The 15,678-nt window shown below is 40.4% G+C and overlaps 2 protein-coding genes across 5 annotated transcripts in view; both read left to right on the top strand.

Moving 5' to 3' along the window:
• The window catches only part of MPC1 (mitochondrial pyruvate carrier 1), a 222,861-nt gene that overhangs the window by 179,143 nt on the left and 28,040 nt on the right, over positions 1-15,678 (top strand). The window lies entirely within an intron of this gene.
• Positions 1-15,678, top strand: part of RPS6KA2 (ribosomal protein S6 kinase A2) — a 248,001-nt gene that overhangs the window by 226,590 nt on the left and 5,733 nt on the right. For all 4 annotated transcript variants that reach the window (XM_072331144.1, XM_072331143.1, XM_072331146.1 and 1 more), the window contains 3 exons: positions 9,943-10,032; positions 11,176-11,334; positions 12,461-12,622. In XM_072331144.1, the coding sequence (XP_072187245.1) occupies positions 9,943-10,032; positions 11,176-11,334; positions 12,461-12,622 (411 nt within the window). The remainder of the gene's footprint in view (positions 1-9,942; positions 10,033-11,175; positions 11,335-12,460; positions 12,623-15,678) is intronic.

The following is a 15,678-nucleotide window of genomic DNA, read 5'->3' as shown; positions in this document are numbered from 1 at the left end:
TTTCTCCATGGTCAGCAACACGTAATAGTCACAGGATAAAATATCTACAGTGATCATTCATACGATATAGGCAGTTTCCCCATTTGTCTGGTAACACGTCATTAAAAGCTCCCTAGTAAAGGCTGACTGCTGAGCATCATCCTATCTCCCCAGAGGATACTGACAATAATGAAGGAGTTAAGGAAATGACGTGATGGCATCACTGTGGGAAGGGGTTTATAATGTCATCCTGTAAATAAACCCTCCACGGAGTCTGCAGCTCACCAGGCCTTATTTACTATCGCTGTGTAGAGCCGTACTGAGACAACAGAGTACTGAGCCAGAGTAATGTGAGTCAGAGCTACTGCCAGCAAATGCACACAGAAAAACAAAACCTTTCCTAACGTATTTGTCAGAAACATTTCATTCCTTTTGCTTTTGCTGTCCACCTGCAACTAATTGGAGACCATTGGAGACAATTAGAGGTCTAGCAATGTAAAGATGCTGTTTGTTGACGTGACAAAAGCACTTGAACAGATCTGTAATTTAACCCTTCCCAGTGTTCAGTGAGATGAAATAGACAAACTGTGTCTATTCTAGACCCGCCCTAAATAAAGGCTCCTAAATATAACGCTTAAGAATTGAGACTTAACACAACCATACTAAAGAAAGCATTTCAATATCATACTGCCAGGTTTCCTGCACACTATGTCTAACCTGAAATTAGTGGAACAAGCCTGGGTCAGTGCAGGTAGAGTTAGGTTTAGTAAATCTTTGTGTAATATTCTACTGCACGTACATAATCTGAAGTACTTTTAAAATGTTACTCCTAGCCTTTTTTTTTTTTTTGCCATCTCATTCCAGGAAGGGAAAGTTGGGAATATAAAGTTATAAAATACATAAATATTGTCCATTCTTTGGAAAGTTTTATAAAGCTCTGGTATACAGAAGAAAGCCATGGAAAGAAAAAAAATAGCGTTTCTCTTATGATGAATCTCTAAGGTTTCAGATTCTTCTGCTCAAATATCGGTCATCAGGATCAATACAGCAGGATGATTTTTAATAACAAAGGGAACTGGCTGTGTCAATCAGAATTACAAGCATCAAATGGGTACAAATGTAACAGTGAGATCAGGAGGAAAAGAAAATCAGACTAAACAGTTTCAATTGCATCACTATCTAGTATCTAGAGAAAGCAAGGCAATTCATTAGAAAGTTGATTCTAGAGCAGATGGAAGGGATTTCTCTGTGTGGAGAAAAGGCTGCAATGGAAACATGTACACATTCTCCAAAAGAGCTGTCCTTTGGAAAACAAAGGAGATGTGAGAGTTTTGGGTGTATCTGACTTTTTAAAACCTGCCAGAGATTTGATGCAATTAGTGTATGTCAAATGTTTTTTGCTTCATCTAAAATCACTGCACTGATTTCAAAACTGGATCTCTACTCGAAGCTTTCAAGCTGGATTTTCATATATGCTTCTTACTGAAGCCAGATGAAGTTTGCAAAAAAACTGACTGCATCTCAAGATTTGTCTACTTAGACTGACATCTCCTCTCTCCAGGAGAGATTACTGGAAGAATAGCCAAAGTAAAAACTGCTTCTGCTATGGCCTGTTCTACCCCCTTTACATTATCTGTACCAAACTGCAGAGGTGGGTGGGACAAGAGCCAAGTTCAACAGCTTGAAGGCAACTGCTTTCTTCTCTGGGTCAAAAGACTATCTATCTGGTTAAATCTTACAGATTCTTAGTCCTCATATGCTGTTGGAGCCAGGGCAAATGACTGGGTAAAGGGACAGGTTTTACTCTTCCTTCTCCTCTGAGGAGGCAAAGCATAAAGCAGAGGTAGTCCCACATGACAAGTTCAGTTTTGCAGATGCCAATACTACAGTGGAATTTGGATCTTGAACACGTGTGAATTTCATGACTTTTTTTTCCTATCTCTGTAAAGCGCTAACAAACTATTTTGTTCCAAATGTTCCCAGCTGTGAGCAAGGCTAGATTTTTCAGTCTGTCTGCCTGTGGGATACAGGCTAGGTTATGCCGGAGACCTAGTAAATCCTACAGTTTGTATATTTGTGGTAATTGCTAAGCATCAAAAATGCATTTATCTCAGCATGTTTTGGTATGGGCAGAAGGTACCATTTAAAGAGCTATAAGAATGCGCTTCTTCGCTGATAACTGGAGAAGTGACGTCAACATGCTATCAATAAACAGAAGTCAGTAACTGTTGACAGCTGTTTTTAGTAGGCCTGTGTAGTTAGACTTGCTATATACCTCTACTTATGTGCTACTGATAGTGCCAGTCACCGGATGAATGAATTCTGGAGTTGTTTCATGTTTCCTTTAAACTTCATTTTCCCCATCCACTGATGTTCATAGCCTTGGTTTCCTTGTTTTTAGGTGGTTGGTGTAGTTAGATATGCTTGTCTGAAGGCAGGTTTCACCATAGTATTTAGTTGATTCTACAACAATTTCCCCGTAATTTATATCATGGCCATGTCAGGAGGTTAGTGCTAAATGTAGAGAGCTTGAATACCAAAAAAGTGAAGTTAGAGATATTTCACTATTTGTGGTTTAAAGTAGATTATAAACAAAGGAGAGAAAATCTGAAGAAAAAAATAAAACAAGTAACAGAATATACGCAATAATTGCAAGAGAGTATCCAAGGAGGATACAAACTATGTATGATTGAAGACAAGCAGCGTGATGTGAGCAAAATCTAAATATCTTTAAGTTAATATAATTGATAGATAAAAACTCAGCTGCTATAGGTGATGTGATGAGACAGGATGTCTTGATGCTAAAAAAAGAGTTTCAGGAAAAAAGTCTGGTGGTGATAGTTAGTAAAAATAATAAGCTCTTCAAGTGATGGCTCCCCCCTCCCACGGACAGAAATTGGATCTGATATTAGTGGAGTTGTAGCCTTACAACTTATGGGGTCAGAATTATAAGATTATTTCTTACCTTGATAAATTAGAGAGAACAATTATGAAGCCTATGAAGTTTGGCTTATAAAGCTGGGATTTGTGAAATCCTGTTATTCGGAGTCTTCAGCAGAAGATTATTTTCACTGTTTGAAGGATATTTAAGCCAGTAATGTGGCAACAGACTCAATAGGATATAGAGTATCATGTGGGAGGTACAGATTTCGGAGTGCAGTGGAGAAAGTTTTCTGTGAGGGTCTTGCATCTATTCTGTGAGTGTATTTTGAATGCTTTCCAGGTTGTCTCATTTTGAGTAACTTCAAAGGTCTTGACTTCCGTGCAGAGTGTTATTGTGAACACGCTTGCTATAGCAAGAGACAACAGAGAATATTTAATGGTGTTGTCATTTTGTAAGATCTGAGTTTAGTCAGATGCCTGCCGAGCTTCATTCAGCCTCACTTTGCACTTGTTTTAATTCAGTGTGCTCAGGCTTCTACCGGGTACTCTCACTGTAAGTCAGCTCTTCAGAGAAGCACATCTCAAACAGACAGGACCCTTCAGTTACATCTTCTGAAGGGATGGACCTGTGAAGAGTGTGGGGCTGTGCTTGAAGGGCTTAGAAGAGGGCAGGGCAGAGAGCCAGGGGCATCCTGAACACTTTTACAAGCAGTGAACTTGTTTATAGCAGCAAGAGCCATTGCTGGATGGTGACAATTGGCTAAATGGGATGAAGGTGTTGCATAAGTCTTATCAGATAAGCAGAGGAGGCATGTAGAAATATAGAAATGTGGGCAGACCATTTCTTAAACTCTGCTTTGGCCTAAACCTGAGACATACAGTGACTGTACAACCCCTCCAACATTAAGATGTTACAGCCTCCCTCCCATTTGGTTACAAAGCTCACAGTGCGCCTCTCTTTAACATTGCTGAGCTTCTTGGGAATATGAGATGATGCTGTTTTTCAGCACTAACTGGCTCTTTTCTGAGATGCAGGGTCAGGCAGCAACTTTCCTACAGTTTAGCAGTATCATGTTTCTCTTCTCTAGCTTGCTTGCCAAACATCTAAGCATTTTGGACAGCATTTGGTCCTTTGTGGCTCTGTTTCTCTTTTGGGGCCATTTAAACTGTTTCTTGTATTTGTCTTCCATATTGATGTAATAATCTTCCCCTTTTGTAACATCCAAATATGATACAGTGGTTTTCACCCCTGAAGCTTTTTGTTAGAGGGGGTGGGAGTAGTGCTGCAGTCATCTCACAAACTGAAAACTCATCAGGCTGATCCATGGATGTGTGCTAGGACTGTGCAGAGCAGGCTAAAACAGTGGAGAGCTTTTCACACTCAGCCATTCTGCCTCTAAAATTGCAGGCTTCTCTCTAATAGGAGTTTTCTGCTTCACGGGTGCTGTTGAAACAAATTTTGTTAGTGTTTGTGTTGCTTAGAAAATGTGTGCAGCTGTATAGGCCGTAATTAATACATATTAAAGTTGCAGTTGACAGCTTGGGAGTGCTAAGTCAGCAATGGGCATGCTCTGCCTACAGAAGTCTTAATGCCTCACCTATGAATCGTGATCTGATGGCTAATGCTTATTTCAGAAAAGCAGCAGTAATTAGGCCCGTTTCTTTTAATATGCATTTCGCTATTTTTTCTGAAAGATTTAAGCAAGGATGGGGGAAGTGGAACTCTGGAGCTAATCAAAACTAATAGCACAGCAAATAGTCCCTCAGAAACTATTAGGCTTGGAATAGCTCTCCTTGGAGATACGTTAAATGTAAAATTATACCATGGCCTGTTAAATAATGTTAGCCTTTCTGCAGTGATTTTCCTCCAGCTTTAGTAATTTGACATCAAAAATGGGACCAAATTAAAACAGATGCTTGGCATGAAAAGGACTTGTTTTTGGAAGAAAATATTACTGAAACTGAAACCTGTACATTTTCCAGCTCACAAAACTGCAGAAACCTGTCTCTGTGACACTTTTGTTGGAATTAATGCTAGAGATGAATGTTGTTATACCACCTTCCTGTACAAAAGATGAATATCCCATCTGTAGTCAGTTCCACTCACTCTTCGTGTCCTGAGTTTCAGATTTGGAATTCAGCCCATAGATGGGCTCAAAAAAATAAAAGAAAAAAGAATAATTCCTAGGGGGAGCATTGCATCACACCATTGCTCTGTTATATGAATCGCTTTTTAAATATGATTAACCCATACTTACATTGCGGACAGGCTGTAGAGAAAAGTACAAGGTAGGTAGTGGAAAATAAAGCATCTTTAGAAAGTATACAAAGCCCTCTTTCTCTTCTTTGCTTTTTGCATGCTCATGCTGATTAAAAGATACTTTCAGTCATCCTGCTTCCTAAATACATTGGTAACCTCAGCTGTGGCTGCTCAAGGTGTTGCAGTGCTCAGGTCTCTGGCCTGACCTGCTGGACTCTGCCTCTGGAGCCAGAGCACCAGGCTAGGACTGTGCCCATGGCTCAGCTGCCCCATTTCACATTCCTGTGTCTCAGTTTCAGCTGCCAGGAAAGGTCACATGGGGCACTAAAGAAGAGACAAGCATCGGTCCTGTTTGGGACTGAGGGCAAAAAGGGCAATCCAGGAGAGCTACACCTTATGCCCATGCTGCATAGACCCCCAAATCTCTTCCACCAACACACTCCACAGCCTCTTTTTAATTTATGCCTGTGCTGCAGGTTGTAACTTCAATGCTTCCTGATTGTTGTTGGTGTGGTTGATCCCACTGCAAGAGGAAGTTTTCCAGTGGATTAAACACATCAAAATAAAATTGATTTTTTTGAGCCCATGGTAGTGGCATTCACAGGCTTAAATCACGGTGCCAGTATTGGCACATTTAGCTTGATTTTCCCAGGGAGACTGAGCGAGATTGCCCATTTTGATTGAGATGACTAGGCAGAACATTTATGTCTTATCTTTCTTAAGAGGAAGAAGCAAGTGACAGCCAAGCAAATATTTCAGTGCAGTTGTTTGTTCATTAAAAATGTATAAAGACCTTTTTCCAGGAAGCCCAGGAAGACTCAAACAGATGCAAGCAGATTCCTTGCTTCTCACTCCAGCTTACCCTTCCTCTTTCCAAAGGCCGGTATCAGGGCTGTTCCCCATCACTGCATCTCATATTTCTTTTCAGTCTTCATTCTCACTCAACTGCTTTTCTCTTACCTTTTCTTTTAGTTTATTCATTTTCCAGACAGCAGAGGCTGTTAAATTGCCACCTCCCACCTCTTGCCTTTTTCCAGTATCTCAACTGTAGTGATGGAGAACTTCATGTGAGGAACAGTCATCCTCCTCGCACAAGGTCATCCAGGTTTATTTCAGCTGTTTTTAAAGGCAATTTGCATTCACAGGGCTAATTCTGCCCAAAGCAGATTAGGGAGTGCTCACACATACCATTTCTTTGGCAGGGCTATGAGGGCTATAAATCCCAGCTGGTGGGTGGTATCAGACAGATGAAGACTGTAACATCTGCTAATGGCATAACTAGCTCCAGAAGAAGAAATTCATCTACACAGTCAGAGATGCACAAATACCTCCACAGAACCGCAGCCAGCAAACATATACTGTCTGTATCGTTACTGTACCATTTTCAGGGAGGTTAGACCCATTCACACAGAACTGTATTGATGCTCTTTTTTGTACTCAGCAGTACACCTGGCAAGGCTGAAGACATTGAATACCCATTATTAGTAAGGAAGAATCAGGTGGGTTTTTTTTTTTCCATGCAAAGGAATTGTGACAACACTTGTGAAAACTGGCCAGACATATTAAATAGGATTTTGAAAATATTATCTCCTGATCCTTTCTCCCTTGAGTGAGAGTTTAGTATTATCCCTCGATGGAGCTTGACTCATTTTAAAATATCATGAGGTTTTTACCCTAAATTCCACAGAAGAAAATAAAACTTTTCTTTCAACTAGTCAGTAGATAGACAAGGAATGCATTAGCCAAAGAACAACAACAAAAAAATCACCAGTAGAACAAGCTGAACAAAAGATACTTTTACGTGTGTTGATCCCATTTTACCCTGAAATTGTTTCCTCCAGGGTTAATGCAGTATTTGTAGGCAGTCCCCGAGTGCCCACTACAGACAGAAAAATCAGTTTCTTATTTTTTCTAAAGGACAACAGTAAACCTCTCTACTTCATAGCTCTTTTCTTCCAGGGTACAATAGAACTTCTGTTACATTTCCAGTTAAATTATTTATACATTATGACTTCTTTCCAAGTTAGTTTTCTTCCCCATATGTCTACAAAGTGAAACAGAAGAATAGCAGCACTGCGTATTACCTCGGGGCTGGAAGCAGAGAAAACCTTCCCTGAAGTCTGCAGTGGAGGGTGTTTGTGCATCCATTTAGTTGAGTTCAAATCACAATGACTTTTCTCAAAGAAGATCATTCCTTGTGCAAGAAATGTTGCAGGATGTTCAGGGTCCACCATAAGAGAGGAACAGGGAAGAGACTGCCTTCACGCAAGACATAATATCCCAGGGGAAACAAAGAGTAGCCAGACTGGGAAATAGTCTTTGTCACCACAAGAACTTTTATGAGTAAAATAGCTTAGCTTTTAATCAGGTGGTTAAAAGTTCAGTGGGAGTGCAGCAGTGTTTATATCTATACCCATAACATTTAATGCCTTCCTCTTTCTAGCCAATTGTAAAATGGTGGAGTGGTGGCAACCACCCTGAATGCATGGTGTCACAGGGCTGCAGAGAGGCAGCTGAAAGTGTGCCCCATAGGGGCTCTGCAGTGGTTGGTTGGGTGCTCTGGGCAGCTTGTCCATGTAGTCCCAGCACTGCAGCTTCTGTGTGTATTGAAGTAAAAGTTCTGTGTATTTAGCAGGACTGTTTTGAGATGAATATTTATAAAGCATGTTGGGAATGAGAAGCATTACATACTATCTGCTGCTGTTGCTACTAAATCACTAGCAGACTGCTTCAGGTTATGTTGTTTTGAGTTTTATTTCAATAGCTAGAACTAATTTTAGTGTGGTTTTTTAGGGAACAATATATATATAGTTATATTCCCACATTATTAATAGCTGCTTAAAGTTTTCCACAGCTCTAGATAACTTCTTTCAAAGGAAAAACAACCCAGAATATATCACTTGCTGCAGCACAGTGGTGGTAGCGGTGCTTCCCACAGTAGCAGTAATACTCGCTGTTCTGCTGCTTTGTAGGAGGCAGGTAGATCTTAACAAGCACACATTTATGTAACTCCATTAATTTGACAAGGGCTATATTAGTTTTCTCCAGCCAAGAAGGCGGTCCTGAGTATCTTTTTATATGTTAGTTATTGGTTGAGTGGGACACATTCGGCCACTGTAGTTTTATTTATGAGGGATTTCATTGGGTTTTTGAGAATGTGTGTACTGAACTAGAAGAACATTATTCTAAGGAGTAGTCTAGTAGGATTTTCTCCACTCTGCTGTTGTTGAATTTTTACCTTCATTTATTCAAATGTGTACAAATGCTGCTTCCTTGCATCAGTTCCCTGTTGCACTTGAACTTGTCACACTGCTGTTCAGTCAGAATCACTCACATGGGTTCAGATGTATACTGCAACCACCAGCAGCATTATCGGTACAAATGCATGTCAATCATGAGGAGTACAAAACCTCTGAAGTATGCACTGATGTGACTGATGCACTAAATTCTAGATATGTACTTAAATGTGTATCACCACAATTAAACAATGAAAATGCATGCAAAAACAGACAGGCATTTATCTCCATTAACAAAAGCGTTTTTTAAAAAGCCATTTCCCTTCAAACGCCATTGAATCTGTACTGAGTTCTTACAGAGAGCTAATCACGTCTAAGGTTGGAAGCCTTCACATCCGATAATGGAATTATGAATTTCTGAATAATGCCACCCATTATTCTTCTGTAAAGCTGTTATTCGAATGCACTGCTGCTGCTTTCTAGAAATAAGAAATTCTTACCAAAATACTTTACTCTTATTTACAAAATACTGGCAGAACAAATTTTTTTGCTACACCCTGTGAAGTTACATTTGAACTTCAGTGTAGGTATCTTCTTTGGGTTATTTTTTGGTTTATAGTTATCACATCTGCAAAAGAGAATCACTAATCAGTGCTCTTGACTGGGCAAGACTGAGAACTGATTGAGAATTTTTTGCTCTGTCCTTCCATCCCCTAGCTTTTACTGATAGTAGGGGTTGCCATGACCAAGCTACAAGACCTTGCACTTGGCTTTGTTGAACCTTGTGAGGTTCTTGTGGTCCCACTGCTCAAGCCTGTCTGGGTCTCTCTGAATGGCAATCTATCCCTCAGGTGTGTCAACTGCACTACACAGCTCGGTGTCACCTGCAAACTTGCTGAAGATGTATTCAATCCCACTGTTGATGTCGCTGATGAAGACATTAAAGAGCATCAGTTTCAGTACTGCCCCCTAAGGGACACCACTCATCACTGATCTTCATCCAGACATTGAGCCATTGACCCATACTCTTTGGACTCATTCTTGCGATCGGATCCTCATCCATAAAGCAGTCCACTTGTCAAATCCATATCTTTCCAATTTGAGAAGAAGGAAGTTATGGAGGATCGTGTCAAAGGCCTTACTGAAGAGACAGATGGCATCAGTGTCTTCTCCCTTCTCCACCAAGGCAATTATTCTATCATAGGCAGCCGCTAGGTCAGACAGGACTTGCCCTTGGTGAAGCCATGCTGGTTATTTTGTTTCACTGCCCTGTCTTCCATCTGCCTTAGCACAGGAGAGTCTGTTTTATGACTTTCTCCAGCACAGAGTTGAGACTGGCAAGTCAGTAGATTCTTGGGTCATCCTTTCTACCCTTCTTAAAAATGGATGTGATACTGTCTTTTTTTCCAGTCACCAGGGACTTTGCCTGACAATCATGACTTTTTGAATATCATTTTCACATGTTTGAGCTGGCTTTTACTAGAGAAATTATTAGTAAAATAATTTTATATATTAATTTAAGTTTTGCTTTGTTCTTAATGTTACCAGCTGGTATTTTACCACGCAGTGCTTCATTTATTCCAGATAATTGACAAGAGCAAGAGAGACCCCTCTGAAGAAATAGAGATTCTCTTGCGATATGGACAGCATCCAAACATCATTACTCTCAAAGATGTGAGTACTCACTGAGCACTACAATCATAAATAATTTTCACTTTATTATCAGGTCCACTTCCTATCTGGAAAATTCTCTACTAAAAGCTTCAAGCTAAAACAAGACACATTGAAATCAAGGAAAAAAAAAAAGTGGCTTTAACAAATTATTGGCTAACAGTTGGTCAGGTTGTACACTCTCCAAGCCTTGTATAATCAACTGTGGATAAAATCAAAGGTGCACCATGCTGGAGAGCAACCAAATACACCTGGTTTTGCAGTACTTTCCATAACTAAGATCTCACCTGGGGTTGTCTGTACTGTGGCAGATGCAGAGTTTAAATAAAAAGATCCTGCTTGTGTTACTGGCCAATAACACATTATGGCTCAGAACTTACAGAAGTCTATACAGATTTTTTATCACATACCCCAAGAAAAATCTCACCCAGTTCCTAAATATTAGAGTATCTTAAAATTGTGCAAGAGAAATTATATTCCTTTCCAAAAGCATCTAGCTGTGATGACTGCAACATTGTCTATTATTTCAACCTAGATAAAAGATTATGACATGAAAATAGACATCTTCCAATTTAGACAAGAAATGTCTTTTCCCCCTTTCAATTGACATTGAAAATAAGTACATGTTACAGCTTATGCCAATATACTCACCAGAACTGCAAATAAAATCTCCATGACATCATTAGAAGCATGTCTTGGCCAACAGTATAATAGAGTTCATTTAGCTGATCGTGAGTCAAAGGGAAATATTGGTATTTAAAATGGCAAACATTACCCTGTAAAACGGGAAAGAGAACATTACGGGGAAGGAGACTTGGGTGAGAGCCATTTCAGGCTGTATGAAGTCGTGCTGCTTTTAGCTGTTTGGTCTACTCAGCTGACGTGATATCAGATCAGGAAGGCTGAGTTTCTGCAGGGACAAATCAGCGAATTGCTACAGACATAAGAAAAAGGTGATGATGAGGTTGTGTTATAAAGTTGCCTTTTCTGATGTTAAGCTTAACAAGCACATTTCCCATGCGTTAGCTGACATTTTCTTCTTCCAGTATCTTACAGTCAAGCCAATAGGCTGATTAAAGGGCTGACCTTCACCAAGTTAGATGAAGTTTGAGTCCAAAACATATATTAATTATATTACTCTTACAGGTCTATGACGATGGGAAATATGTGTACCTGGTGATGGAGTTGATGCGGGGAGGAGAGCTTCTGGACCGCATTCTTCAACAGAAGTGTTTTTCAGAGCGAGAGGCCAGCGCTGTGCTGTGCACTATCACCAGGACTGTGGACTACCTGCACTCCCAGGGGGTGAGCATTACTTTTCTGGTTTCCTGCAGCAACCTCCATAAACTCCAGCACTTTGAAAAAGCGAATGGTTGTGACTATTCTTCTCCAAAATATAAACGTATTTTTTTCCCCTAAAAAAACATTGTTCAGTGAAGTTATGCTTCATTCCTTTTCCACATTTAGAACTGTATTTGATCTGTAAAATAAGAGCCATTTTGCATCTGAACTGCAATACGTCAAATTTTCATCCCTGAATTATACTGATTTTTGGGTATCATTCTGAGAAAGTAATTATTTGCTGGTTATTCTTTCCTGTTTATTGCAGTGATTATTGCAGTGTCTCTTATCAGATTTTCCAATAGCATATCTGAGTGAGTTAGAAATCCATCTGAAATAGGCAGAAAATAAACGCTCAGCTTCCAAACTGAAGTGGCTGTTTGAGCAGCTGATGCGAAAGTTTCCTGACACACTGTTGGAGAGCTGACTTAAAATCCAAGCTTCCTCTCCTTTTCCACTTTTCAAGGAGAAACTGTTTGGATAACTATTCAAATATTTGATTCTTTTTCCTTTCATGGTTAAAGCAAGTGTGTTTTGTGCTTGGACTGGTGTGTTCTCATGATAGTTTTCCAGTTGTATAATCAGTAAAGGTTGTTTTTCCACCACAGAAATGAGCACCTGTTGTAAAATATGCATCATTGGGTGCCTATAGGGAAGGTTTTTGTAAAAAATAACCCCACTTTTTGGGTGTCATCCGCTTCTATGTCACAAGAAGACCCTTACAGACTTTCCTTCAATGACATAATTTCATTGTGACCTTTCCAACTGAATATTTCAGGGCTATCTTAAAGACCCTGACACCAGTGTGTTTGTACAGCAGCCCCTTTTGACCACCCTCAAGAAGGTTGTCCACCGCTTAGAACAGCTGGCTCCATCATATTTCAGCAGAGGTTGCAAAGCATACTCTTTTTTATTTTAACAGATTTAAAACTCTTTTTTTGCCTTTATTTACCTGAGGTTTTTATGCAGTTTCTCTCCAAAACTGAAACATCTTGAGTGCGAGCTCTTGACTTAGTCGAACAACAAACCAGATGTGGAAGCAAATCCTGTATGCTCCTCCTCACTCTTTATTCCCTGCTTTCTCATTAAGGTGGTACACCGAGATTTGAAGCCAAGTAATATCCTCTACATGGATGAGTCAGGAAACCCAGACTCCATCAGGATCTGTGACTTTGGCTTTGCCAAGCAACTGAGAGCAGAGAACGGGCTGCTCATGACTCCCTGCTACACCGCCAACTTTGTCGCCCCTGAGGTAGGATGATGTTTCAAAGCTGTGACTAACACATGTGACATAGGAAGAAGTCCTCTGTCCCTCTCACCCTTTTCTCGTTGCATTTCAAAGAGCAGGGTAGAAATCCAGCTAAAAGAACTTTCATAGTTTTTATTACCATAAGTTTCCTATTCCTGTCAGTCTTCTGGAGGAAGTTGTTTTTAGTCTTAATATCAGGAGTAAGACCCAAAAGAAATACCCATGGATAAAGTCCTTACAACACTAGAGTTGGTAGGAACTTTGCAATGATTTAATTGAAAAACTGAAACTTCCCTCCTCCTGACCTTTTCAAGTACTGATCTCACTGTTACAGGGGATGCAGGAACTTAATAGTAAAGACAGGAAAATTGTACAGATCTCAAAACCCCTCCCCCCCCAGGCCTTCCTGTCTGTCTTTACTCTCATGTTGGAAACAAAGAGTGGATTTCTTTGTGGCATCAAGTCTCTGGATTTCTTATGCCATTTCTCTTACCATAACCAACCGAGCTGCTCATAGAGAAACAGACTGTTTTATGTGAGTAATAGCCTAGAATTGACCTGCCCTTTTCTGCTGAATTGCAATAAGCTGAGGTTCCCATCACTACCAGACCTAACAACACCTGTGTGAGGGAGGAGAGGACTGCTTTCCTATGTTCACAGACATGAAAACAGAGACAAGCCAAATAAGCCCCACATCCAGGGAGTGGTAGTTCTGCATTGCCAACGGGCTCTGCTCCTCCCTCTTTTTCTTCCACATAACTGTCCTCCACCCAGTGCTCATCTGTATGGATGCAATTGAGAAGTGAAAAATGGGATGATCTTCCTGTACATGATCCTTCCACGATGCAACAAGATACAAGGATCGCAGCCTTCCAACATCAGAAAGAGAATTTGTTAAGAGGAAACTATTGCCAGGGGCAATATTAATTCAAATCAGATATTTTTTTTTTTTCAGTAAAAAACGTTCCACTGCCAAGACAGATTGTGTTGTTGTACTATCGCTGTTTTGATGGCTTTTCATTTTAGGTACTGGAATGAGTTACATGAAATTTATCAAAAAAAAAGGAATGAAAGATGTGCAGCACCCACAAATGTTTACTTTCCAAATCAAAAATTAGCTGCGTTTACAAGGTTTAGAGCACTGACGTTTTCTCCAAGATACAACATGATTAAAATAGGTGTAGGTGTTTTTCCTGATGGGCTGTTTTGTTCAGTGTCTGTAATCACAGATGTTGTCAGCCCAGTGCTGTTTCAGCTTAGCCTCTTCTGGTTTGAACTGAAGGCAGGACTCACGCTCCCTGTTGTTTGTGTTGAGCAAGACAAGTCCAACTAAAGCAGGAAATATCTGAGATTAATTGAAATGTTACTGGAACTGACAGAGAGCTTACATAGAGCCCTCACTACTTTTACACTTTACTTGTGATATAATGCTGCCCTCCAGCCTGGACCTGACTTCTGCGTTTTCCAAGCCCCACTGCAGCATCTGCAATATGCTGGTGACACAGACCAAGAAAGCAGGAAATCAAATGGAATGATGACACAGAAGAATAGTGGCAGAGGGCTGACGACAAGTTTGCATACTTTCTTAATGTGGAAACATTTAATTTGTAGCACTGATGAGAATATTGGAAAAGTTCAAAGCCCTCAGAAAGAAAGAAGCACTCTGCCACCTAGTGTGAGCAATGTCGTTTGCAGTGAGTGAACAGCGAGTGAACAGCCTACTGTGCCCCTATAGTACAGCATACCCCTTGCATAAACTAAAGTAACTTCCCTATGCAGATTTCCTCCAAAATCTGTGAACTCTTTTTTTCATTAGAAATGATAAGACTATTATCTTTCATGCCCACACACATCCCTGCTGGTGTTACAGCTGAGAAAAGCCTGTATTTATAGCGCTGTTAATCTAAGAATTCAAAATGTATAGAAATAGGATTTAGAGAAGCATCTGAGCCATTATCACAGCTGAATGAATCCAGCTGAAATTTGGTTCTGTGCACCCTGCCATGTGTGGAGGTAAAAAGCAGTATATGAATATAGTTCAGATCCCACCAAATTCTTTAGGTGACTTATACCCTAAATTCTCTAGCAGTCCACTAGAGAATCATAGGATGGCTTGGGTTGAAGGGGACCTTAAGGATCATGCTCCAAGCCCTCTGCTGTGGGCAGGGCTGCCACCCACCAGACCAGGCTGCCCAGGGCCCCATCCAGCATAGCCTTGAACACCTCGAGAGATGGGGCATCCACAATCCTTCTGAGCAATCTGTTCAAATTCTTCACCACTCTCTGAGTAAGAAATGTATTCCTAACATCTAACCTAAATCTACCCTCTTATTTTAAAGCTATTTCCCCTTGTCGTGTCACAATCAGACTGTGAAATGTAGGTTCCCCCTCCTGCTTACAAGCTCCCTTCAAGTACTAAAAGGCCACAATGAGTTCTCTCCAGAGCCTTCTCTTAGAGCAGGAACCTTGTTAGTGGGCAGAAGCTTTTGCAAAGCTCTTTCACTAAGCTTAGGTTTCTTGGTTTCACTTAGATTTATTTCTAGGACACAAGTCATTGTTCAATGTAATCCCATTTGCCCCTCCCCCTTCCCCTCTCCCCCCCCAACCACCATAAAGCCCCGTTTTGGTCAAAATTTCCAGCACTTGCTCCTGCCAGCTTCATTTTCTTCCTTTAACAACAGTTGCAAAAGCCTGCTAGAGTCATTTTAGGAAAGCAGTGTCACTAGTAACTCATTGCCTGCTGTTGTTATCCATGGAGTGATGTTGCTGCAAGTGAGAAGTATCTGCCACCAAGGCTTTCTTATGAAATGGAACAAAGTGAATGTCCCTGTTGTCTTGCAGAGTTGTTGCAAATTGAATGATAGCATGCAGCAACTTTGTTTTGGGGTTGTGTGAATACTTGCTTTAAGTAGCCTGCTCCTTTAAATTTCATCACTACCTAATTTTTCTGTCATTTGCATTTGACTCTATTGTCTTTTCTATTTGAGAAAGACGGACAACAAAAGAAAGTGTGTTTTTTCTCCATATTTTTTCGATGTGGCCAAAATTCTCCCAGCAGA

This window comes from Excalfactoria chinensis, chromosome 3 (assembly GCF_039878825.1).
Source record: "Excalfactoria chinensis isolate bCotChi1 chromosome 3, bCotChi1.hap2, whole genome shotgun sequence".
Classification (NCBI taxonomy): Eukaryota; Metazoa; Chordata; class Aves; order Galliformes; family Phasianidae; genus Excalfactoria; species Excalfactoria chinensis.
This window is presented reverse-complemented; position numbering and strand designations above follow the sequence as displayed.